This window comes from Crocodylus porosus, unplaced genomic scaffold, assembly GCF_001723895.1.
Source record: "Crocodylus porosus isolate Cpor-Errol unplaced genomic scaffold, CroPor_comp1, whole genome shotgun sequence".
Lineage (NCBI taxonomy): Eukaryota > Metazoa > Chordata > Crocodylia > Crocodylidae > Crocodylus > Crocodylus porosus.
In genome coordinates, this window is record NW_017728938.1 from 4,632,438 (window position 1) to 4,658,882 (window position 26,445).

The window sequence follows — 26,445 nt, forward strand, 5'->3', positions numbered from 1 at the left end:
ACCTCTTACATTCTTCTTTTCCCCCACCTTTTTTCCTCACCCCCCTCTATTTTTCTGCCCTTTGTCTTCCTGATTTCTAACTATTTCCTTTTCCATAGCCTCTTTTTTACCTTGTATTACTACCACTTTAGTGTCTCCTTTTGGCCTTCCCCCCTCCACTGCTTTCTTTCCCCTCCCTTCCCTTTTTTACCTTTTGTTTTTCTAATTTTCAACTATTTACATTCTGACTGAGATCCTGCCACACTTTTAGCTTCTCTCATTCCTTGGAGTCTCAGAACAGCAGAGACTCCTTATGCCTGAAGAAGGGTGATTGCACCTGAAAGCTTGCTAAGAACTTTTTTCCAACCACTCAGTTGGTCTAATAAAAGATATCACATCTATTCAAAGAACCTTGCCTGCCTATTTCCTTAGACCAACTTGGCTACAATTAAAAACCCAGAAACCTTTTGTGAAATTTTCCAACATTTCACAGATAAGATGATCAGTACCAAGTGCCGTCCACTGCCTTTTCTCAGATTGGGGCTTGGCTGTGTTTACAGGTGCACAGTGATAATGGTAAATCAACCAGTCAGACCTGGTAGCCAGGAGACTGCCAGATGACTCCCCCACTCCCTTTCTCAGCTTGCTCTACTGTGGCCAGCGTCCCACTGGGTGATGGTGTTGTATACAAATCTTGTAGGGCTAAAGCAAGGCTTAGCCAGTGAAGCCATTTCCTTGTCCCTTTGCCTCCATTTCATTAAAGTGGACACAACACTTACAAGACAGCTGGGAGAAGTGGGGTACTGTGTAAGGGTTACTGATAAGATATGAACCTAGCTGAATCCAGTCAAGAGAGAAGTCTCATCAACAAAGGAACCTTTGGAGGCGGTACAAGGATTGTTTTTGTAAGATAAAATTCATGGTGACAAAAATATATGGGGCATGTAGTCACAAGAGTTAAACTTCGGTGTTCACGATCACAGTGCCACTTGATTGAATAAATTGTGATTTAGTTAATAGATAATTGACTATTTTTACAAGTACGAGCTAATCACAAACTACTGTTGACATATTAACTAAGTATAAAATAGTATTATATCTGGTAGGCGGGATGCCTCCTCGGAGGCACCTCGCTGCAGCGAATAAAGATTCTGTATCTGACTTTGGATACTTGCTCTGCGTGATAATTGCCCCAGCCTAGAGTGAACTCCACGTAGCTTTAAGAGCGTAATTCGTAACATGGGAGCAAAGACAGCCTCTTTGCTCTACTGCTGCACAGCTGTTGGCACCTAGCTCATCATGAAGGGCTACAAGACAACCTTTGTGAGGATCTTGCCACACAGCTACCACCCTCTCACCCCCTCTGGGGAGGTGCCCTAGGGGTGGTTCCCCCCCACAATGCCAATGTGCCCAGAACATGCCACTGCTGCATATGCCCCATGCCATGTACAATGAGCTCTTTGTATAGGCTGAAGGTTGGCCAAGCCACTATGCCCTGCTGTTACTGATCCTGCTTGTTCCCTGGACACACCTGCATTCCTGGGTCAGGACACTTAGCTACGACAGCATGGGGGACAAGCCTGGCCTGCTATGCAACCTCCGCCAATGGCTGGACAGATACCTGTCATGGTGCTACATGCCCCTGACCCCCAATACCAAGGATAACATCACCACATGATCAACGCCTTCCTCAGTGTGTAAGCAGTGCACTCATGCTCAGGTCTGGATAAAAGAAAACAGGATGATAAATAAAGATGTGAACCTTGTCACGCCTGTGAGTGTTTTGTGCTGGTGGGAACAAGGGGCCAGGGTGGTGCTGTCATGCCATCCCATCCTAATAGTAATCTTAATCCTAATCCTATTCAGAACTTAATTTAGCACTACCATGCTGTCAGCTGCTATGGCAGATTCCAGACAGATCACAGCAAGGAATGTTTGCTCAAACTAGAAGAGCTGACCAATTTTACTGTTGCTGCTGGCTTTGGCCAAGGACCCACTGTTCAGGGACCTCGCCTCTGCTCAGTATTGCCAACTCCACCGTGTCAAAAATCATGAGACAAACTCTTAAAAAACAAGAGATCTGGAAAGTAAATCACAAGATGACATGCTTGAAGTGTGTGTGTGGGGGGGGGGGGATTTGGAGCCCAGGGGATTGGGTTGGTGTCAGACACTGCTTTAAAGAGTCCGTGAGTTAGGCAGTGCGGGGAAGTGCAGGACAATGCACAGCAGGGAGACTGCTGGGCAATTGTTTGCAGCTGCTCAGGGCCTGCAATCCAACAACCTGAACAGGCAGGAAAGACCTTCTTGGTCATTTTTAACCAACCGCTTCATATCAGACCAGATATGAAGCCTGTTAACAATACCAACAAAGACAGGATCATCAGTGTCATCAGTACCTGCATGGTGTGGTTGTGCAAAATTGCAAGACAGGCATGTCATGTCTGTAGCTGAGTATCATCCGGGCAACGCAGCAGGAGACAGTCATGAGAACAGGAGACAGAAGGGCAGTCCAGCTTGGAAACACAGAAAACAGTATATTGCTTTTCTGCAGTGGAAGTCATTGATTATTGTTGATTGTTGATTATTGATTATTGCTTGTTTGTTGTTTTAAACATTCAATGCCTATTGTTATTGCTTGTTGTTATAAAAGTTGTTGATTATTGCTCCAGGTTTTAGAAGTTGAAGAGTAATGAGTATTTAGGAGTTGAAGAGTATTGCTTGTTGATCACCATTACCTTGTAAATGCTGTGATATTTGGTAATGTATGTAAATTATGCTTAATATATCAGTAATGACCAATTATGTAAATAAGCTTTTCTGTTTTCTTTTCTTTCAATGCGAGTCATTAGGAGGTCATCAAGCCAGGTTCCCTGGCTTTGTTCTCATCACTGCCAAATCAATAGCTGCTGGCACCAATAGAGAGGGCTGTTAAACTCATAAAACTGGAAAAAACAGTAAATCCCCAGTTGATACCAGCATGGCACAGGGGGGTAGGGTACTGAGGGTTGAGAGTGAGGGGCACTGGCAGGGCCAGAGGTCCCAAGTCAGGAGTGAGGGGCAGCAGCAGGCCTGGGGGAGTTGTGGCTTGGCAGTGAGGGACAATGGAATGAGCAGGGCTAGGGCACTGGCATATCACTGCCCCCTACAATCATATACTGTGCACGCATGCAACAGGTACTCTCTTTTTTGGAACTGGAAAAATGGTAACCCTAGTGAAGGTGATGTTGCCACTAAGGACTTCCTACTGCCATTGCAGGAGCACCCATGGATCTGACTGTGGGGTGAGCTTGTGCAATCATGATTGGCATAGCGCTGCAGCCAGCACAAAGAAAAAAAAATCATGAAGCATGGACGCTATGGGCTGCAGTCAGTCCTATAAGAGGGCAGGCACCATTTGCTCTGAAGGGCAAATTAAAGCAGTCCAGCGTGCCTCTTTTCAGTGCCCAAGTGTTTCTTTATTCCTGTATTGAACTGGAGAAGATTATGGGGTGACAGTGCCATTCTCATTAAGGGTTGGTTGCCTGCTGCCATGGGTCTGACGGTGGTGTGCACTTGTGTGGAGGCTATGGTATAAAATCCTGTGATCAGGAGGGTGCCATTTGCTCTGAAAGCAAATGAAAGCACTTCCCCCTTTAGGCAGCCAAGCAATTCTTCATTCCTGGATGGAACCAGGGGCAGATTATGTGGTGACGGTGACACTGTCACCCCAGCCAGGGCATGGCTGGTGAGGGGAAGAGGGGTGTGGGTGTCTATGCAAGTGAGCAGAAGATTGATTCATGTTGGGCTGGCTGGACCACAACACTGGTGTGCAATACCTAGTGTCCGAAAAAATACATTACATCCAAGTAACTAAAAATTGCAGATATTCTTTTTCTCTCCTAGCTGCAATTCAAAGCAACATCTGGTGGATAAAGGGACTCACTACACAAAAATTGCAATGGCATCTGCTGGACAAAGGGGCTCAATTACACGTCATTGAGTGAATTTCAGTTTAGACATGATGGATTCATGGATGCATCCATTTAATTCATGGTGATCTGGTTCCTTCAGAACTATCATGGGAAACAGACTCAACTGAATGCTTTCTATTTCCCCTGCCATTGGTACTGCAGCCAGAGGATACAGAAGGATTTACTTGGTATAGCATATTTCAGATGGTCACTCCAAATATCGGTGGATGCTTCTAACATTATGTCTTGAGGTCTCTTAATGCGTTTTTCCAGTGCCTACTTCTGATGAAATACTTGAGTACCTTTGTACCCTGAGTGCTCAGTACCTTGAGAGTATCTTTCCCAACTCTGGCTCCATCAGAACGGTAGGGTTCAAGCTGACTTGCACCTGTCCAAGTTGTTTCTCTTGGAGCTCACTTAATTTTGGCAACAAATACTAAGATCCAGAGAAGCATTACTCTTGGGCCATGAGCTGGCTGTTAGTGGTGAGTAAAACATTTTCACATGTGATATGTTGCCTCTTGACTCAACTTTCAGTCTAGTATCATTGTTATTATGAATCTTTTACCTATCAGCAGCAGGTGGTTAGAGTAGAAATACACCACCTAATGTCACATTCGTGCTATCATAAAAAGTTTTGGAGTCACACAAATGATGAAAAAATAGATGTCCCAATTCTTTGTTGTACTACATCAATGGCTACAACCAAACGTAGTGTTAAACAGCATCACAGCAGATGTCTATTTCCTCTGAGGTGAGAAAGTGCTGGCTGTCCAAAGGTGCCTGCGCTCTCCAGCTACACCATAAGCAAGTGGCTCCTGAAGCTTGAAGGGCCTGATCCTGGGCATCTTGGAAATTCCCACAGGATCAGACCCCTCGAGCCATGGCTTTCCCTACATAAAGGGATGTACCCCGGGAGATCTCAGGAGGCGCTCTACAAAGCAAGGAAAATCAGGGTTCCTTGCTTACAGACATCTCCCCTGTGATCTCCAGGGAGTATCATCAGTGGGGAAAACTTGTGGTTCCCAGCATGGAGGCAAAAGGACTTGGAAAATCTGTGGGGCTCTGTGTCTCTTTTCCAGAACCCATGCTGACCTGTGCATCCATGTGAAGTATAGATCCGCACAGGGCCTGGCCTGGAGGCACAGGACACCAGGAATCGTGTCCCTGGGTCCCACACTGGCCCATATGTCAAATGGAGGCATAGGTCAGTGTGGGTCCTGGTGTGGAGGCATGGGGCACTGGGGATTCTCCAGGTCCTGTGCTGCCCCACACCTCTACACTGGGACCCAGTGCAGGTCCTGGCAAGGAAGCACAGGACAGTGAGGGACACCAAGCTTCCCAGACAAAGGAAACGTATTACCCATTGTCCCAGATTGCATCCCTGTCTGATGCAGGACAACAGTCATTGCATGTTTTGCCACTAAAGCAGATCAGCTGTGGCAGGATATGACCTGCTATGGCTGATCTGCTTCATTTAGCAACATGTTTTTACTCTTACCTTGATAGCTAACTAGATTAAAAACCCTATAGTATGTTTACATAACAACTGGATTTCTGTTTACAGACCATTTTTCAATGCTGTTTAAAAGCTGCTTGCTTAGTTACACTGGTTTAAAGAACAGGCATGGCAGTTCAAGCCCAAGACCCAAGTTAGCAATGATGGTGTTAGTTGGATGAATAGGTTTCCACAATATAGTCCACTCTAATTTAAAGCCTTTTATCCAGAAACAGAAAAAAAGGAGTGAAGCTTCACACAACACCCACATCCTTCGATTGCAACCAGTGAGAGCAAGCCTCCAACACAAACTCCAGCTCCAGAAGCTAAAGTTCTTATATTACCACAAAATCTGATTTGACTGATGCGGGATGGAGACCAAAGCCCCAAGGTAAGTGGGGAAGTGGGTGACCTGGAAGAAGCACAAGCAGGAAGGGGCAACAGGGAAGGTGTTCTCATTCTTGCTGAAACAATAGGGTAGTCAGCTAGTTACCTCAGGTGCACAGGCAAAGGGAAAAAATATTATTTGGGGGCTGAGCATGTGCATACTTGCATGCACTCACACCCTTCCCCCCCAGCAGGTAAGTCTGTCATGGAGAAAGGGCATGAGGGGGCAGATTGAGGCCCCCAAAGTAAGGGAAGGAGTGGGGCAGAGGCAGGGCCTGGGGTGGGTCATGGGACACTCGGAGCCTGGGCAACTCGTCCAGGGGCAGCGGTGGGCTTTTGCCACTGCATGTACGCCAGTGGAGGCCCAGGGGACATGGGCCTCCCCAATCTGTGTGCGGGGCAAGGGTGGGCTGGGCTCTGCGCACTGCTGTCTTTGCCTCGAGAGCCACACGATGCCATGTGCCTGCCACTGCTGTAGGACAGGGCGCAGCTCGATGGTGGCAGGCACATGGCATTGCATCGCTCCTGGGGCAGCAGCAGTGAGGAGCACAGGCCAGCCCAAAGTGGCAGCCCACCTCCTCCCCGCACACAGATAGGGGAGCACGTGCTCCCCCTTGCCTTTCCCAGGGTGCAGCCAAGGGCAGGACCCCCCACACCCCTAGACAAGCTGCCCAGGGCCCTGATAGTCCCACAACCCACCCTGGGGCCCCATTCACCCCAGCCCCTCTCACACTCCCTCCCTCACTGTGGGGGCCTCAATCTTCCCATGCCACACCCCTCCCCACCCCCCCCAGCCCCTTTTCCTTCACAGAGTAGCCTGAAACTTGGCTGGCTGCCATGCTGAGCAGTAATCCACACACCAGGGCTTCAATGTGTATGAGTGTGTGCACCCCTCCTGCTGCAGCAGCCCAGAGCCTGTGGCTGAGCTGTTCTGTGACCCTACCCACTGTGTCATGTTGGGGAGCCAGGGGGGTGCCAAGCACCATTAGCCCCAGCTTTCTGCCACTTATGCTCAGGTGTCTGTATACAAATGCAAGGAGCCTAGGAACCCCTACAGGAAGAATTAGAAGTCCTCACAGAATCACAGAACTATGACGTGATTGGAACAGAAGACTTTGTGGGACAGCTCACATGACTGGAGTTCTGTTATGGATGGGTATAATAAACTGTTCAGGAAGGAAAGGCAGGAGAGAAGAGGAGGAAGAGTTGCATTTTATTTAAAAGAGCTGTATGATTGCTCAGAGTTCCAGTATGAAACAGGAGAGAGGCCTGCTGAAAGTCTATGAGTTGGAGTCAGAGGAAGACAGCAATAAGGATGACGTTATGGTAGGTGTCTCCTACTGACCACCAGACCAGGAGGATGAGGTGGATGAGGCTTATGAGGCTTTCTTCAAACAGCCAGCAGACGTTTCCCAATCATAGGCCCTGATTCTCATGAGGGACTTCAATCACCCTGATATTTGCTTTGAGGGCAATATAGCAGTGCACAGGCAATCTAGGAAATTTTTGGAAAGTGTGGGACAACTGCCTGGTGCAAGTGTTGAAGAAGCCAACTAGGGGCTGTGCTCTTCTTGACCTGATGCTCACAAACAGGGAAGAATTGGTGGGAAATGTAGTAGTGGATGGCAACTTGGGAAGTGGGAAGTAGTAGCGGATGGCAACAAGATGATTTAGTTCAGGATCCTGAGGAAAGGAAGGGAAGAGAGCAGCAGAATAAGGACCCTGGACTTCACAAAACCAGACTACGACTCACTCAAGGAACTAATGGGCAGGATCCCCTGAGAGGCCAGACTGAAGAGGAAAGGAATCCAGGAGGTCTGGCTGTATTTTAAAGAAACTTTTGAGGGCACAGGAGCAAACTGTCCTGACACACCGGAAGACTAGCGAGTATGGCAGAAGATCATCTTGGCTTAGCAGGGAATTCTTCAGTGAGCTAAAACACAAAAGGAGGCTTACAAGTGGAAACTTGGACAAACGATTAGGGAGGAATATAAAAGTATTACTTGGGCATACAGGGATGAAATCAGGAAGTCCACAGCACGGTTGAAAAATCGTGGCAACTAGGAGAGATCATGAATGATTGGAAAAGGGCAAATATACATTACCCATGTTTAAGAAAGAGAAGGAGAATCCAGGGAACTACATACCACTTAGTGTCACTTCAGTCAATGGAAAAATCATGGAGCAGGTTCTCAAGGAATCCACTTCTATGCACTTGGAGGAGAAGGTGGTTATTAGGAACAGTCAACATGGTTTCATGAAGGGCAAGTCATACCTGACCAACCTGACTGCCTTCTATGACAAGATGACTCCCTCTGGGGATGCAGACAGAGCAGTGGACATGATCTACCTTGACTTTAGAAAGACTTTTGATACGGTTTTCCACAGCATTCTTGCAAGCAAGCTAAGGAAGTATGGATTGGATGAATGGACTGCAAGGTGAATAGAAAACTGGCTGGATCATTCAGTTCAGAGAGTGTTAATCAATGGCCTGATGCCTAGTTGTCACCTGGTATCAAGTGGAGTGCCCCAGGGGTCGGTCCTTGGGCCAATTTTGTTCAATATCTTTCTCAATGACCAGGAAGCTGGGGGGAGTAGTAGATATGCTGGAAGGCAGGCTAGAATTCCAGAGGGACCTACACAAACTGAAGGATTGGACCAAAAGAAATCTCATGCATTTATGATGGAAAAACCCCATACTCCAGTACAGGCTGGGGACCACCTGGCTAAGCAGTAGCTCTACAAAAAAGGACCTGGGGTTTACAGTAGACAATAAGCTGAATATGAACTTACAGTATGCTGTTGTTGCAAAGAAGGTTAATGGCATACTGAACTACATTACCAGAACCAGCAGATCGAGGGAAATTATTCTTCCCCTCTATATTTGGCACTGGTGAGACCACATCTGAAGTACTGTGTCCAGTTTTGCCCCCCCTCCCCTACAGAAATGATGTAGACATATTGAAGAGAGTCCAGCAGAGGGCAACAAAAATCATAAGGTCGTATGACTTAAGAGGAGAGGCTGAGAGAACTGGGCTTATTTAGTCTGGAAAAGAGAAGATTGATGGGGGATTTAATAGCAGCCTTCAGCTACATAAGTGTGGTTGTAAAGAAGATGGAGCTAGACCAGGGAAGGACAATTATTTGGCTGCTTAATAAATGTTGGCAAGCTGTGAATGGCTGCAATGGTAGCCCTGCCCCTTGACAGCTGCCCCACCCCCTGGTTGCCATCTTGGAGCTGGAAATGCCACAGGAAAAAAAAAATCAAACATCTACTACAATTTAATTTTATTTTTGTCCTGATTTACATTCATTTGCATAGTATATAATTTCATAATAGCTCATAATATAAATTGCTGGGGGTAAGGGGATATAAGTGGGTGGTGTGGCTGGGGAGTGCGTGTGTGTGTGGTGGAGCGTAGGGGTAGGTGTAGAAGTGTGTGAGTGTGGGGTATGTGGTTGGATGGGGGCTGTGGGAGGGTGTGGATATGTATGGGGGTACAGTGGGGGTGGCAGTGTGTATGGGAGGGTGTGGGTGTGTTTGGAGTTGGGGTGGGGGTGTCGGCATGTGGGGGTCTTGATGGTGAATACAGCAACAGCTCAGTCAGGCCTACACATAAAATCTTTGTGACCAAATTAAAAAAACAGTGCATCTTGCACAATAATGCAAAGTGGCAGCTGGGACCGTACAAAATAGAGCAACCTCAATTGGTTTTACTCTCTGTGCTAGATCATGTCAAATCAAGAAAATGGTCAACAGAGAACTGACATGCTCATCACATGTGTGTGCGTCTCAGAAGCCAGTAAAGGCAAGAAAGCTACATATGCATTTCAACTTAGCTAGCAGCTGAAGGAAACAAAAGGCTAAATATGCATCTCAAGAGAAACTTGTAAAAGATATAGAAAAGATGCCCTGTATGTGATAAACCCTTCTCCCAACAAACATCCTAAAGTATAGGGTGTTAAAAATGTCTGAACCATTCAGTGCATGTCTGGAGTTTGAAAAACAAACCATCACCTGTACAAGCTACTGCAAATAGTTTCATAGTTGGTAGGGTCGCAGGGACCTGAGCAGATCATCAAGTCTGACCCCCTGCCATGGCAGGGGGTCCGACTAGATGATCTGCTCAGGTCCCTTCCGACCCTAGAAACTACGAAACCCCCAAGGTAGGAGCCAGCATCATTTCACTTGGAAGTTGGTTCCAGATCCTAGTTGTGCCTCCTGATGTCTAGTCTGAATCTACCCTCTGCCAGCTTGTGACAGTTATTCCTGGTCACTCCTGGTAGTACTTGGGGGAACAGGAGCTCCCCCAGTGCCTGCTGTTCCCCTCTGACTAGTTTGTAACAGCCCACTAGATCCCCGCTCAGCCTTCTCTTGTGGAGGCTGAACAGGTTCAGGTCCCGCAGCCTCTTCTCCTCATAGAACCTGCCCTGCTGCCCCCTGATCATGTGAGTGGCCCTCCTCTGGACCCTCTCCATGTTGTTCACATCCCTCCTGAAGTGCAGCACCCAGAACTGGAAGCAGTTCTCCAGCTGTGGTCTGACCAGTGCCGCATAGAGGGGGAGGATCACCTCCGTGGACCTACTTGAGATGCGTCTGTGGATGCATGACAAGGTACGGTTGGCCTTCCTGAACGCGCCCCACACTGTCAGCCCATGTTCATTTTGGCATCAGTACCGACTCCTGGATCCTTTTCTGCCTCTGCACTGACAAGAAGGGAGTTCCCCAGCCTGTAGGTCTGCTGCTGGTTCTTCCTCCCCACACGCATCACCTTGCACTTGCCAGTGTTGAAACCCATCCTGTTCTCATCTGCCTACCCCTGTAACCTGTCCAGGTCCGATTGCAGCCTATTCCTTCCTTCTAGCATGCTCACATCCCCCCACATCTTAGCGTCATCTGCAAATTTGAACAGGGTGCTTTTTACCCCCTCGTTCAAGTCACTGATGAAGATGTTGAACAGTGCAGGCCCAAGGACCGAGCCCTGGGGGACCCCACTACCCACATCCCTCCAGGCCGAAAAAGATCCATCCACCACCACTCTCTGGGTGTGGTCCTCCAGCCAGTTAGTGACCCATGTGACTGTGTAGGTGTCGACACTACAGTCCCCTAGATTTTTAATGAGGATGGGGTGAGAGATGGTGTTGAAGGCCTTCCTAAAGTCCAGGAAGACTATGTCCACTGCTACCCCTGCATCTAAGGATTTTGTGACCTGATCACAGAAAGCCACCAGGGTGGTCTGATAGTACCTGCCTCTAATGAACCTGTGTTCGTTGCTCCTAAGCATAATCTCCCCTGCTGGCCCCTCACGGACATGCGCCATGATAATTCTCTCAAAAAGCTTACCAAGGATCAAGGTAAGCCTAACTGGCCTATAGTTTCCTGGATCCTCCTTCCTCCCTTTTTTGAAAATGGGGACCACATTGTGCCCCACTGATATACAAATACCTCAAGACAGGTTTGGTGACACCTCTAAGTATCCTGTATGACTGCTCAGGCCCATCACCGGTGTGTAAATTGACCTACAATTGCAGTCTGCAGAGATGCACATGTTTTTATACCTAGACAATACAAGAACAGGAGCCAGGAAATTAATAGTTAATTAATAGTTATGATATGATGATCAACACCTTTTCCTCCCTGTTTGTTTGGACTGTAATCGGCCAACTATTAAGGAAAAATGGTTTGAAGTTATACAATTAAGCAGTATAAGAACTAACAGAATTTTCCAGCAAAGCGTGCACTCCAGGAGAAGCAGAGAGAGATCACTGCTACATCACACCCAGCTTAACTAGCAACAGACCCTGCTTGGTGAAAGCTGCAAGACTGAACCAGTTTCCTTTGCCGGCATTAGCGAGAGAACACTATTGCTGCTAAATATGTACTAGGACTTTGTGGAGTAACTCATTTTATTTTGGGAAGGAGTCTTTTTCTGTCACTTGGTTTTATAAGCTTGTTTGCGGTATTGTTATTAAAGCCTTTCTGCTATTGATCAACCAGGTGTTGTGTCAATTCTTGGGGCACTAGGTTTACTGGAGCATGCAAGTCCTGGATCTGCATGTGGTGGCAGTGGCAGCACACAGGGCCAGCCTGACCTAGCCCCATAGCGCATGGCTTCCTGCGCTCCCATCCCTCTTCCCCTGCAGTAGTCCCTGGTCTTGACCCAGTGGGGCCCATCCCTGAATTCCCACGCTCGCAGGCAGGGAAGCTGAGAACAGCCACAGGGTCACCAGCAAAAGTTTCCATCAGGCAGATACTTCTGGTCTCTAGCGCCCCTAGCTCAGGGTTGGAGTGGGCCAGGCCAGGCTGGGGTTGGTGGGGCAGGGCATGGTTGCTTAGCAACCAGACCCACACCTCCTGCATGGAGGCACTGGCTTGCAGAGGGCCAGGGCTTACAGAGGGCTTCCGGAGAGGCCCAGCAGGCTGGTTGTAATTGCTTGGCAGGTCAAATCCAGCCCACAGGCCATATTTTACCCACCCCTGAGCTACCATGTTCTCAGTGGTGGCAGATGACAGAACAAAGTGCAATGGTTTTAGGTTTCAGCAAGGGAAGCTTAGGTGGAATATTAGGCAAAACTCTCAAGAGGAGAGTAGTGAAGTACTGGAACAGGTTACCCAGAGAGGTCATGGAATCTCCATCTTTTAAGATTGTTAAGACCCAGCTAGACAAAGGCTTGGCTGGGATGATCTAGTTGCGGGTGGCCTTGCTCTTGCGGTCCCTTCCAACCCTGATTTCCATGATTCTGTGACTGAGCAGCCACTCAGTCCCTGGGAGTGATGCTTGTCTTGCCACAAGACTAGAGGCACAGTCAGGTAACTGTGCTGTGTGATATCACTGGAAGCCAGTAACCTATGAGCTCAAGGCTCTTCTTCCACTGCTTGATGCTAATAACTCCTGTGCATGCATAACTTTTATTACTGACCCAGGGCTTATAGGGCAGGACACTGTCCTTCTCCCTCCATTTTTACAGATACAATATTCAGCAATGCTGAGGGAACGTGCAGAAAGAATTTCTTCTTATGAGCTTCTAGGACCACCTCCACCCCAGCAGGATAGGGAACACTGAGCCATTCACAAGTATGAATAAGCTAGTTTGGTCCTGGGTGCAGCACCAAATGAGCCTATTTTGACTTGTTTAAGATTTTGGATCCAGGTTGGGTACATTTACTGTCAGGAGCTTTCTAAAGCTTTCAGGTGGGCAGTGAGGCAGATAGCTGAGAGGAACCTAAGGGTGCATAGGAATGCTGTCAGGCTACAGGGCCTATACTGAGTCATAAAATCAACATTAGCCACTGATGCAGGCATATCTAGATATGCAATCTTATTGCAGGTCCATTACTGAGATGGTGTTCTGTGTCTGGGTCACTATGACCTCACTTTACTGCTACAATCCAGGGTGGGGTTAGCAGGGGTTTAGAAATGGATATAAGTCTACAGTTTGAGATACTCCTGATATGAGATTTTTAAATTGTCTATAGAGATTAGGATGTTTCCTCTGACAGAAGTGCTGTACATGGAAGCTTATTTCCAGTAGTTATTGACAGAGGTCACCCTAAACAATGGAGCCCCAGAAAAGCTTCCTGTACCCCTCTGGTACATGAGACTCTGGAACCCTGAATCTATGGATTAGAAAGCCAGTTAAGGTCTCAGTGTTAACTGAGGTTAGCTCGGTTAAAGTCTCCCATACTATGTCCACAGCAAGTAAGTGGAATAAGCAGAAAAAGGTTGCTAGCTAACAACCTCAGGAAGCACCCTCAGACACTGCTTCTCCCAGAGCCATAACTCCATCCTGCAGAGCAGGGGTTGTTAAGTGGAGGTACACATACCCCTAGGGGCACTTGAAAAGGTGCTAGAGGGTATGCTAGGGGATGAAGTACCACCAACCACCACCCTATACCACTGCCAGGGGAAGGTGAGGGCAGAAGCTCCCCTCTGCCTGCCGCACAGGCACTGCCTAGCCCGTCACCACTGCCATCCACCATCCTGCACCACTGCATGCAAGCCCCACCCCTCCCACACTCTGCATTTCGCTGCCACCACCAGAAGGGGCACACTCCTTTAAAACCCCTGCTGTAGAGATGTCAACAAAACCTGGAAACGGTACAATGTAAGTACCAATCGGGACTACTTTCCATATTGGTTCCCAGTATGATCTGCAGAGCTATGTTGACATGGTAGTGCATGCCACTGGTTCCACACGTACAACCACAATTAAAGAGGCTTACTACATTGCATTCAGGAATTCCTTACAGCTAGTTTCCTGCACATAAGGCAAATATTTTCATTTACAAGAGAATTCTGCAATAAGGGGCTGCCATTGCTGTGGAGTAGTTACAGGAATGAAGCAGCACCTTCACTGGGCATTTCCTTACGTCTACAAATATACAGATTTTCTCCATATCTTACACACTCATGGGGGACAGGTGGGGAGACTAATGATCAGCTCCTGACATTCTACTGGGCAAATCAAGGATTCTGAAATTCCAAGACCTAGAAGGCCACAGGAGACAAGAGCCCCATTTTGTGGCAGTGACCTGTCCTGGTGAAATTACTTTCAAACGTGAATCACTCAGAAGGTCTTCAGACAGGGAAAATGCTGAATAACAGAAGGTCTTCAGACAGGGAAAATGCTGAGCAAGTGGAGTCCCAGCTGATGCAGGATGTGTAGTGGTACTCCCCACTGAGTACAGATTCCCAGAAAATGTGAAAAAGGGAGAGAGACAAGGTCATACAGGAAGTCTCTGGCACAGCCTGGGAGGGGTATTCTAAAACTCTACCATCTTGGACTTTAACTGCAAGACCATGGCATTGCCCTTTATGAAAATCTACCAGTCCAGAACACTGGACTCATGCACAGCTTGACTTAACCAGGACATAAACACCACTGCTCAAATTGGGAAGATATCTACCTTAAAGCTAACTGCTCAGTCCTCCTCATCCTCAGAAAAGATTAGAAAAGAGACAGGACTCACCAAGTGCCCCAAAGGCCAACAAACACTAGTTGTGCCAGTCCAGACCAGGGAAAGAGCTGTAAAGCAGCAGCTCTTCCCACTTCTGTATTTTCAGTAATTGCACTTAAAAACTGCTTCCCATTTGGAAAGAAGTGTTTCATTTTAAGCATAGGGAGTTCTTCTGGGAGGATTTTCCAAACTGGACACAATTAAATCACAGCCACTGTGTATACATCTCTCTGATATCCATGTAGACTGAAGTTAACCAATGCCAATTTACAGCAGTTAAGCGCCCAGCCAACTGTACTCTACAAACCAAAGTGTGCATATAAATGAGGTATCTGTGTTGACTTCATCATGTGCCCACTATCCATCACCCAGAGGCTACATACCACAAGGACCACACACTACAGGTAGACATCCCCCGCTCCCAGCTCCCTTCCATTGTGCAGGCTGCCCAGTGCTCCCCCCTACATTGCGGTCATAGTACAGGCAGCCCAACTCCCTCCCACTGCAAAGTGCTTCACCCACTCCTCTCACTACTGTGCATACCACCCACCTGCAGTGTGTGCAGCCTGGCTCCCTTCTTTGCCATACACACAGCTTAGGCACTTCAGCCATCTCTCAGCCACAGGGGCAATAGCAACTAGGAGGAGAAGGAAGAGGCAGGTGGGAGCCTGTGATCTGCATGCCAACACTTTCAGGACTGCATGTGGCCAGTGGACTGACAGCTGGACAGCCCTGCCCTATAACATTCAACTTTAAGAGAAAAGTTGCCAAGTTGAAAGTAACACTTGGCATAAATTACTTTCCACCAACTATTATTGTTATTAAAAGTAACACCAAGATTATTCAGTGGCAGGGCTACAGTAGGAGAAAATGCAGTTTTCCTTTACATACATGGCTGAATATTACTGGGCCTGGTACCTCACTACAACAAAACTGCATGTGTACTCAGCTCTCATGCCTCTGGACAGCTCCTCCAGCCATCCATGAGGATCAGAATTTAGTTTGCTGCTCACACCTGCTCAGCTAAGAGAATCTGTTCTTCAAATAAAAAATTGGCTACCCTGCACCCTGTATAGCTAGAAATAGGTAGGTATCATAGGATAAAGAAACAATTCCTGGCTAACCAATGGCATCTGCCGTTCACATCAACCCAGAGACAGACTTTGAAGCAATTTCTTTTTAGAAACAAAGCTATTTTAGACATTTTAAAAGGTGATCATGTGCCACACAGAGAGGTACACTCTGATCTGGAGTTTATGTTGGACTTGTGATATATTCCTAACCCAGAACCATCCAGAGATGATAATGCTGACAGGCTGGAGGAAGGCCAGGAAACAGGCTCTCCCTTAAAGTTAAGTTCTTGTCTAACATTTCATACTCTGATATAAACACAGTTCACCTGAGAGAGAGACCCAAATGTACCTCTAAGAAAGGCAGAATGCCTGCACAGCAGGCAAGGCACCAATCTACGCTGAGACAGCTCATGCTTCTTTGCTCCTGCCTACTTCACTCCTACTTCCCCAAAATGTCAAGAATACCAGGGAAAAGTGAGGTCAAGTTTCAAACCACCAGTTTAAAATGTTATCTTCAACAATTTGCTCTGCTTTCTACCATTTTGCACAGGGCACCTATTCCTGTACATGGGTCCCTTCAGAACTAGAGTCTGTAAAGTAGAAACAATTCTAACAAACCCACAAAGCATAGATAGAGCAGAATCGCTCCCCAGGGGTGGCTATGATGCCCCGTGGTGGTCAAATGATTCCTGCCCTGCTCGGCCTCTTTCAACTGCCACGCCTTGATCTTTTTAGTAGGTTTGGAAAGGGAGGCTGCCCAAGGGTCTTAGACTGAGCCTTAGTCTATCTTCCTGCCAGCAGATCCCTCACAGATCCCACTGACCTCACCTGAACCCTCTCCCCTCAAGAAACTCCTACCTTGGCCTGTATGTGTCCCCAGGGGACCTGTTGCCTTATGAGTTATTCATAGCCTCTGACCTTCCCCTACAGCCATGCCCATGCCTCACAGTTGTTACCGATCTTTCATATCAGTGGAGACATAGCCCCAAATCTCTTCTCTAATGGTTCAGGCCTCTATGCCCTTATTATCCTCTGCCTCTCATGGGCTATGGGCCCAGTCTTTGCCCTTCCTAGGTTGTGGGCTCACTGGTCCTGTTTAGTCTCTACCCTGCTTGGGCTGTGGGCCACTGGCCCTAGTTCTCACCTCTGCAGGGCCATGGGTCACTAACCCTAACTCTGTCGCTCTCAGGCTTTAGGCCCTTGGCCCGGTCGCTGTCTCACTATCTCACTCTCCTGCTGGACTGCTGGCCTAGATTCTTGCCCTTTGGGCTATACTGTAGCTCGCATCTTGTCCTGGAAAACTCCAGCCTGACGTGCCTCCCTGGCACTCTGGGACCTCCTATCCTCCCCTATCAGTCCCACCTGGTGTACTGGTCCAAACTCAAACCAACGTAAGTGCACTGGCTGCAACTTAAATCTAAGTGCACTGGTTGTCTACTAAAAACTCCCATTCACTGAGTGTCTCTGATCCCTATCAACCCTCATCTCATCACTTGTTCTCATGCTTGACAGGGTCCCAGTCAGTCAACTACAAGTGAAGGCTGAGAGGGGATCTGGTGGCCATCTATAAACTTACCAAGGGGGACCAGCGGGGAATGGGAGAATCCCTGTTCCCCCGAGCACTACCAGGAGTAACTAGGAATAAAGGCCACAAGTTGATTGAGAGCAGGTTCAGGCTAAATATCAGGAGGCACTACTTCACTGTCAGGGCCGCTAGGATCTGGAACCAACTTCCAAGTGGTGCTCGCTCCTACCCTGGGGGTCTTCAAAAGGAGAAGAGATAATCACCTAGCTGGGGTCATTGGACCCCAGCATTCTTTCCTGCCCATGGCAGTGGGTCGGACTTGATGATCTGCTCCTTCCGACCCTACCAACTATGAAACTTGCAACAGCCGTCTTGCAGCAAGGATCTTTCCCCTTTGGCCTGCAGGGCCAGACTGACCATCCTAGCTAAGGATCTGGGTTTATACATCTCCCAGGCCCTGCCCTCTTCCGTTCAGATAAGTCCCTGGACTAGCTGCAGGTGTTTTCTGATTTAGCTTACTGGCTTAACTCCAAGGTAGCTTACTGCCACTGGTCATTGCTGCAGTACTATCTTGTCTCCCGTACAGGGCTCTAGCCTACTGTACTACTGCAGAACAACTAGCTCTGCAATAGGTAGTGGTAGCAGGTAAATCCCTGGGGACCCACTCTCTGGCAGATCATAACAAGCAGCGTCCCCTTCATGAGGCTCTCCCGGCTGTTCTTTTCATCCTTAAAGTAACAGGAGCCCTAGGCTCCCTGGTGCAAAAGGTCACTTTGTTATTGTTCTATTTTCACTCAGTTTGAACACAGGGTGATACTAAGAGCTCTTCAAGGAGGCTCAGAGGAAGCAACTCTTTCATTTCTGCTTCTGTTAAGCCTTCAGAGGCAGAAGTTAAATGCTGCCAGCTGCCTCTTCTCTTCTCCCCTACCAAAGCCTAGACCATGGGTACTCTAAGTACACAGCTGAAGAGAACTGATCCCTTCCATTTAACTGTTTCCTTGACTGGTAAGAAAAGCTACAGTAACCTTTCTAATATGCCCACTGAGCTCTGAATTGAGTTATGAAGAGAATTTCACTGCCTTTCCATTTATTTGGTATACATCAAATATAACTGAGTAGGGATCTGGTTAAGGACTTAGATTGAAGCCTGGCAGTACAATCAGCATTCTACTCTAGATGTCTCTATATGCATCTCCAGCTGCCTGCTTAATGTGAATGCACAAAGAAAGCCTTTCTTCACCGAAGTTTCTATCAAATTAATAGTTAGCAATGAAATAGAAGGACTTGAAATGAACCAGATGAAGACCGTAACACCACAGCAGCACATCAGTGTTTCCTCAGTCAGAAGCCGCATGTAACATGCAGTGGTGTTGGGACTCACCTTTGTACTCAGGTGTGAACTCCTTCATTTCTGGGGGCAGGGACTCATAGAAGCGCTGTTCTCTGGTAATAAGAGGCTTGCACACGGTGTGGTCGTCGTAGCGCATCATGCTGCTGTGGCCACCCACCTGGTGAATGAAAGGCTCCAGCAGGACCCCTCTGTCTCCAGCTCGACTGGCATTCTTGCCATACTTGCCCACCTCCATGGTTTGGCAAACACACATTGCGTTGGGCACCGGTGACACACTTGGGGCATGGGAAGAGCCGCATGGGCTGGGAGGGAACAGCAAGTCACAGCTAGAAAATCCCTGGTATTAGGATCGTTCTGATAATCTGGAAAACAAGAAGAATCCTGTGAGACAGGGTCACACTCTCAGACAAACCCCAGGCTCCTTGGGACATTTTACAACATGAAGCTCAGTAAGTTTTCTACTAAGGAAAACATGTCTGCAGACTTCCAATCACACTCCACTTACTCTTGCTACTTGTCTTGGGGCCACAGTTCCTTGTGCTCTCTCCTTACTACTACCTTGGTCTCCATGAACTCAGATTCTTTACCGCCTGCATGAATTTTCCCCTTTTTCTAGAGTCTCTTCTACACGTGTTTGCCAAGTGCTAAGAGAAAGGTTGTATTGACTAACATTGTGATTCCACCATCAATATTTGGATTCCACCACTTTCCACAGTGTAGCTGACTATCCCATTACAGCAATGTCACAATGTAGCACAAGTTACGAGGGAAATATCCTGGTGAGATGCCAAACCTCTTCCCCTTTCCCTACCAACAGCAAGCATTAAGAACAGCACAGACTCACCAAAAAGTCCTCTGGAATATAAATCCCACCACTACATTTTTAGGATCCAGTTGACTAAACCGGTAAATTCTAATTTGTCTTCTCCTACTTCCCCTTCCTAACATCTAGTGCTTCCCCTTTAACCCACATGAAATATGATCCAGCATTTTTCCAACTGCCTGCACTGATCCCCTCTGAAGCTGTTCACTGGCTTCTTGCTTCATTATTAGACACTACATTTGAGCTTCCTGCTGTTGCATCAAGGTATTCCACAATCACAGCTCTCTCTCTACTTCCCTACTTCACCCTCCACTTTGCTACATCAGCAGTGTCAGCTTCCACACTCCCTCAGGCATTCCCACATATTCATACCTGAGCCATTGTTGTTAATGTGAAGTCACATTAAAAATCAAAGATGATCAAAATTAAGCTTCTTACTTTACACCTCCAACCTTCCCTCTTTTCTGTCAAAATGGATACTTTCGCTGCCCTATGTCATTCAGGCCTGCAACTGGGGCAATTGCTACACAATCTCTTTAGAGTAGGGGTGGGCAAAATATGGCCATATACGGCCCACCAGGCACTTTCATCCAACCCGCAGCATTCACCAATGAATTGTGCCCCACCCAGCCCTTCAACTCATAAGGGTGGGAGCAAGGCACCCATGCATATGCACACCCCGCAACATATCCTATTGTGCCTTGCTCCCACCCTAGTGGGCAGAAGGGCCCAGCCCTGCCAGCAGCAGTTTCTGGTCAGGGCTGCTGCTGCCTCTGCTGCAGCCACCCCGATGGGAACCTGCTTGCTTTCCAGGTGTCCAGCAGGCAGGGAAGACTGTGGTGGTGGGGGCAGGGGCAGTGAAGCTGCAGCTGGGTGGGAGTGCAGAGGGCAGCTCAGAGCCTGCACCTAGAGGGGCAACAGAAGCGCAGAGCTTGGCTTGGCAGGGTATGGGTGTGAGGGAGGTTGGCAGGTGTGGGAACCTCCCACACACTCCCCCAAATGGTGCACAGCCCCCACTGTTGGCAGCAGCAGCAGGTGTGGGCTCTCAGGTGCTCATGCCAGGCGCAGATGCTGGCACCCAGCAGCGTGTGGCTCCAACCAGCACTATGGACAGTGGGGTTGTCACAGAGCACTCAGGTGCCCTGTGCCTGAGAGCAGAAAAACAACTTGGGGGAGACCCCTAGGGGCAGGATGGGGGAGGTTCAGCTGCCTGTTGCTGGGGCAGCCAGAGTAACAGGTGCTGGTTGCCAGGACAACCGCTGGGGAACCAGCTGACAGGAAGGGGCAGGGCCTGGCCCATATAAACCCAGGTGAGAAGCCAGTTCCCCTCTGGCGACCAAGGAAGGAGGAGCTTGGCCAGTGCAGACAGAAGGGACAATTCTGACCTTGTGAGCATCCCTGGAGCGTTGCTGGGGTCTGGAGTATTTCCCCCGGTAGGGATTGAATGTTGTTTGGCTGGACAGGTTAGTTTTACTTTATAGCCCAGAGGGCTTTGTATTTTGTGTTTGTTGTTGCACCAGAGGACTGGATGAGGCTATTAGGGGTTGAAGGAGGCCTCATAGGGGCTCCAAAGTAGCGTGGGGACCCCGGTGCCAGGGTGGGCACAACATTTGGGGTGTATCGACCCCATCCCCAGAGCTATTGCACACCACATGCCTGTAGCTCCCTCACTCATACTATGGGAAGCCAGCCCCATACTGGAGCCAGCTACCTTCACTGCCCCCTGCTGCACAGGTCCCTGGACTCTGCCAGGAGTGGAAGGAGCCCCTATCCCCTGTTTCCCTGCAGAGTCCAACATAGGACTTCCCCCAGTATGGGTGTGGGAGCTGCAGGCATGCAGCATGGAGCCCCTGTGATAGAGGCAGCCAGGCAGGGTGTGCTTCCCACCCTCACATGAAGCGCTGGTAAGAGCCACACCACACCCTGTCGGGCACCAGCACTGGTGCTGGCCATCAGTGCCCTGAGCCCCTCCCCCCCATCCCTCCTCCTACAAGCAGCGGGGGCTGTGCACCATGTGGGGAGCTTGTGAGGGGGCCCCACAACCCCCATCCTCCCTCTCACCCACACCCCACCCTCTGGAACCAGCATGTCCCAGAAGGGGGATCCACGCGTCCCTCGCATGCTGGATCCAGTGCTGCCAATTCTAGCCAGTTCAGGATTGTTGCAGTGGTGCCCACTCCAGAACCCATGCCGCTTGTGTTACCTGCCCCAGACCAGCTGGAACAAGCACCACATGACTTGCATCCTAGACCAGCCAGAGCAGGAACTGTGGGCACTGGTTCCAGCATGTGGGGGGGAAACAGGAAGGGCCAGGGAAGACTCTGGGCCCAATCCAGTCTGCAGGGTCAGCCCCATGCCATTCATCCAGCCTGTAGACTATCATAAGAACTACCATTTACTGGGTCAGATAATACTGTATCCTGTGTTACACAGTGGTTGAGAGTGGATACGGAAAGAGGGAGTTAACAGAATATAACCAGGGTTTTTCCTTGAGTATTTAAAGCCTAGGAAGTTCCAATTCAGAGGCTGTATCCCTAGCTCCAATGCTCAATAGCTACTAAGGCACCTTTCCTCCAAGAATTTGTCCAATCTCTTTTTAAATATGATTACATTGTCAGCTTCTACATCATCATGTGGCAATGAATTCCACACTTTCATCTGCTGTGTGGGGGGAAAAAAAAAACAACTTGCTTCTGTTTGCTTCTATTAGCTTTAAACCGACTACCTACTTGTTTCATGTTGTGACCCCTAGTTCTCGTATTGAGAGATTGTAAATAATAAAATTCCTGTATAATGTCCCTCCCTCAAGCATTTCTTTCTAAAACTGAATAGGCCCAGGCTCTTTAGTCTCTCCTCATGTAGAAGCCCTTTCATACCACTAACATCCTTGTTGCCCTTCTATGTAAACCCTTCTATATCCTTTTTGAGGTGTGGATACCAAAACTAGGCACACGTATTCAAGATATAGATGCACCATGGGTTTACAAAGGGACATAATGACCCTTTCTGTTTTGTTCACAGTTTCCTACCCAACAATCCCTAATATTTTATTTGTCTCTTTGACAGCTGCTGAGCACTGGTAGCTGATGTTTGTAGCAAACTGTCCATAGTGACTCCCAGATCTCCTTCCTGTGTAGTACCACTTATCTATGCTAAATTTCATCTGCCACTTAGTGGCACATCTGCTGAAAAGTGCCAGATCCTTCTGTAGTTCCTCACAGTCTGCCTTGGTCTTTAAAAATTTGAATAATTTTGTGTCATCCAGAAATGTGGCCACCCTGCTACTCGCCCCTTTTTCTAGATAATTTATGACTATGTTAAGCAGCACCAATCCCAAAACAGATTCCTGGGTGACCCATCTTTCCATCCCAAACACTGACAATTTATATTCATTCTTTGTTTTCTATTTTTAAGCCAATTTCTAATTCCTGAGTGGAGCTCCCCTGTAATTCCATGACTACCTAACTTCATCACAATCTTTTGATGGGAGACCTTGTCAGAGGTTTTTGGAAGCCTAGACACACTATATCAACTGGACCGCCCTAATATGCCTGCTTATTGACATCCTCAGAGAACTCCAGTAGGTTTGTGAGGCACAATTTCCTTTTGAAAAAACCATGCTGACTTCTCCCCAGCAAGTCACGTTCATCCATGTGCTGAACAATATTTTTATTATTCTTTCCACCAATTTTCCAGGAACAGAAGTTGGACTCAATGGCCTACAGTTCTTTGGGTCCCCTCTACAGCCCCTCTTAAATGCTGGACTCACATTAGCAACCTTCCAGTCCTTTTGGTTTTTAGCAATAAGTTGTATATTACAGTTTGGAGTTCAGCAATTTCCAATCTGAGGTCCTTCTGGAGCCTAAAACAAATGCCACCGGGTCCTAGTGATTTGCTACTGCTCAGTTAATCAATTTCCTCTACAACCTCATCTACTGAAACCTCAGTTTGGGTCAGCTCCACTGACTCGTCCCTAGAGAGGATGGATCTGGTGAGAGAATCTAACATCTTCCATGGTGAAAACAGATGCAAAGAATACATTTAGTTTCTCAGCAATAGCCCTGTCATCCTTCTGTGCTCCTTTTACACTGTAATCATCCACAGGCACAAAGGGCAAGATAAATCTGATGTCCCTATTTGAGGTAGCTTTAGTGCCCAATGGGCACTCAAGACAGCTGGATTTGATTCCCAGCTCTTTTACTCCTATTTCTGAGACCTAGGGCTATGTCACCTCAATTTCTTTAAAACAGGGACAAAGATAACTTCCTCACTGGGAGAGTATGAGGATAACAGTCCTTTATGGACAGACTATGGAGCCTGAAGTCACATCAATAACTGAGCAGGTCAAAGCCTACGTAGTGCTGTACCTACAAAAGGTTTTTTTACTACTTTGCCACTAACTCCTAAACCCTCAAGATACAGATACAAAATTTTATCAGGTAAAAAGGTTATCTACTCAGTAACCCTTTTTGGTAATTTTAGGTGCCAACCAGGTCCTGATCTATTTCTAGCAGCCCAGCAGCCAGTCCAGGGAAAACTATGTATAGAAGAGCAGCAGAGGTATGTTTGTCCTGAACTAAGACTCAAACAAATGGAGACTAAACATCACAGGCTGCAGAATAACACATTCAAGAGCTATCCTAAACATTCACATGCAGGTGCCATGACCACAAAGAAAATGATCACTGGAAATAAAACATTCAGAATTAACACACTAGATGGGGTAAGAGGACACTTGGCTAAGACTACTGCTCTTAGCAAACAAAGCAGTAGCTGTAGCCCATTGCAAGTACAGCCAGAAAAAAAAAAAAAAAAAGCTTCATACTAAATAATTTATTCAATGGACTGAACTCTTTTCAGACAGTAAGTTTTCTGCAAAGCCTTTTTCCTAAGGGCCTTTTATTCATTATTCACAGTTGCTCAAGCACACTTCTTTGACATGTGATTAAAAACACTATGTAAAAAATTACTACACAGAAAATAAAATTGAGAGCAGCCTTAACCCACTACAAAACTAACAGGGCTGTTACAGGTTACTTTTAAACCATTCTAAATCTGTGGAATGCTAGAAGTTAGAACAGTTTCAGAGCAGTTGCAGCTTAAGGTTTAATGCCATCTCTGACCTGCACAATTGTGACTTGCCACTAGAGGGCCTGGCGAGCAGGGGAATAGCCAGGAGCCAGGACTCTGTATCTCCTCTGGGACTGGAGCCCTAGGGGTGAAGCACAGCAAGAGGATGGACTTCAGGGAAGCATGCCTCCACAGGCTCCAAGCTCTCACCATACTTGCTCTTGACAGCCTTTTCTCCCTTCCCCCCACAGGCATGTAGGAGGCCAAAGACAGAAACTACACCCCTCCCCCAGATTCTCCAGCCTAACAAAGCCATCCAGATGAGGGGTCAAAGGGGAGAACCCAGGGGCCTACACTGGGTCTCCTGGGGTCCTTGAAGCCAGCAGCATAATGCCATGTAGACTAGGGTCATACCCACTGGGGGCAGGTGGGGGTGTTTGCTTGGGACTGGTACTACCCCTTGCGTAGTAGAGCTTTGGAGGATGGAAAGTTTGTCGTTGGCAGAGGGTCTGGGAGCTATGCAGCTAGGGATGCTGAATGACTGCAAATTTGTTGCTTATTCTCTGTGAAGCAGACTAACAATACCCTAGCACAAACTAGGCAGAACAGCTCAACAACAACCCTTGAAGCGGTGTATCTAAGATGCTTAGAGGGCACTTAGCACAGTTCAACACCCTATAAAAGCTCCCATTTTAATTGCGTTTAGTATAGTTTAAAGGTAACCTATAACATCACCCCAATACTGGATACTTGAACCCTTAGGGAGCATCACTCCTGTGTTTACATGCGCCAGGTTGTCAAACAAATTAAGCTGGGTCCCTGGCCAATGCCACAGGAGAAGAGAGGGACGGTCTAGCACTGCCCCCCACCCCCCGGTCTGGCCCCCACTAACCCCATGCCCATGCCCTAGCATGCAGCTGTGGAAGCAGGGAGACAGCAAACCACACAAGAAAAAAAAAAAAAAAGCAGAAGCAAAATGAAAGCAAAAGCAATTCGAAGGGGTGAACTACAAAAAAGTAGCAGCACCATCTCGTGAAGAAAGAGGCTCATTACACGTCTTTGAGTGCCTTTGTGTTTGCACACAACAAATCCATAGATGTGATGCTTTAATTCCCGGCAAGCCAAACTAAGCTACATCAAGGAGTTTTAGTTTAATGCCCAAGAAAGACTTTTAAAGTGTTGGGAAATTCTGCTCACGCAAACAGACATGCAGCTGCAGAGCACAAAAGGGCAAAAATCATGGCATGTACATGGGCCCTTAAGGATTACACATACTGTCTCATACTAAACAACTGGGGCATCACATCAGGTATTTTAGCTTACTGCTGTTAAAATACATAGTATTTGCTCTGTGCATAATGTAATCTTTTATTGAGAACATATTTGAGAGAGACCAGTTCACACAAGCAAATTCTTTGATTATTGTCAAGAACAGCTGTGTTTGTTCCCATTATATAGCAAGTAGGGGCACAATAACAACAGAAGGGTACACATTTAGGAAGACATGCTGCGACCCACACTGCACTGTACTGGACTTATAGAAAAAGGTCAAAGAATCCAGTTGGCAAGGATTACATAACCACACACAGATCAGCAATTTTCCATTAAACTCCCCCTGCCTCTGACAGCAAACTAAAAAGATTTCCATTAAAATGGTGTACTAAGAGGAAGCTGACTCTCCAAATTTTGAGTTTAGACTTGTGACAGCTGAAACTATGTCTGTGTGATAAAGGTGCTTGCTGAAAGCTCTATGAAAATTAGACTAAGTGTTTTTCTGTATTTGTTTAGATATTAAGCTATATGTTGTTGCTAAGAACCTAATTAAAGTTT

The 26,445-nt window shown here is 47.5% G+C and overlaps 1 protein-coding gene across 5 annotated transcripts in view; it reads right to left on the reverse strand.

Annotated features, from left to right (window-relative positions):
• IP6K1 (inositol hexakisphosphate kinase 1) overlaps positions 1 to 26,445 on the reverse strand; it is a 102,080-nt gene that overhangs the window by 20,140 nt on the left and 55,495 nt on the right. For 2 of the 5 annotated variants that reach the window (XM_019547498.1, XM_019547497.1), the window contains one exon: positions 18,880 to 19,084. The exons of 1 other annotated variant lie outside the window; for it this stretch is intronic. In XM_019547498.1, coding sequence (XP_019403043.1) covers positions 18,880 to 19,021 — 142 coding nt within the window. In that variant the 5' untranslated portion in view covers positions 19,022 to 19,084. Of the gene's footprint in view, positions 1 to 18,752; positions 19,085 to 26,445 lie in introns of those variants that run through there. 2 more of the 5 variants (XM_019547496.1, XM_019547495.1) reach the window with 1 other exon arrangement.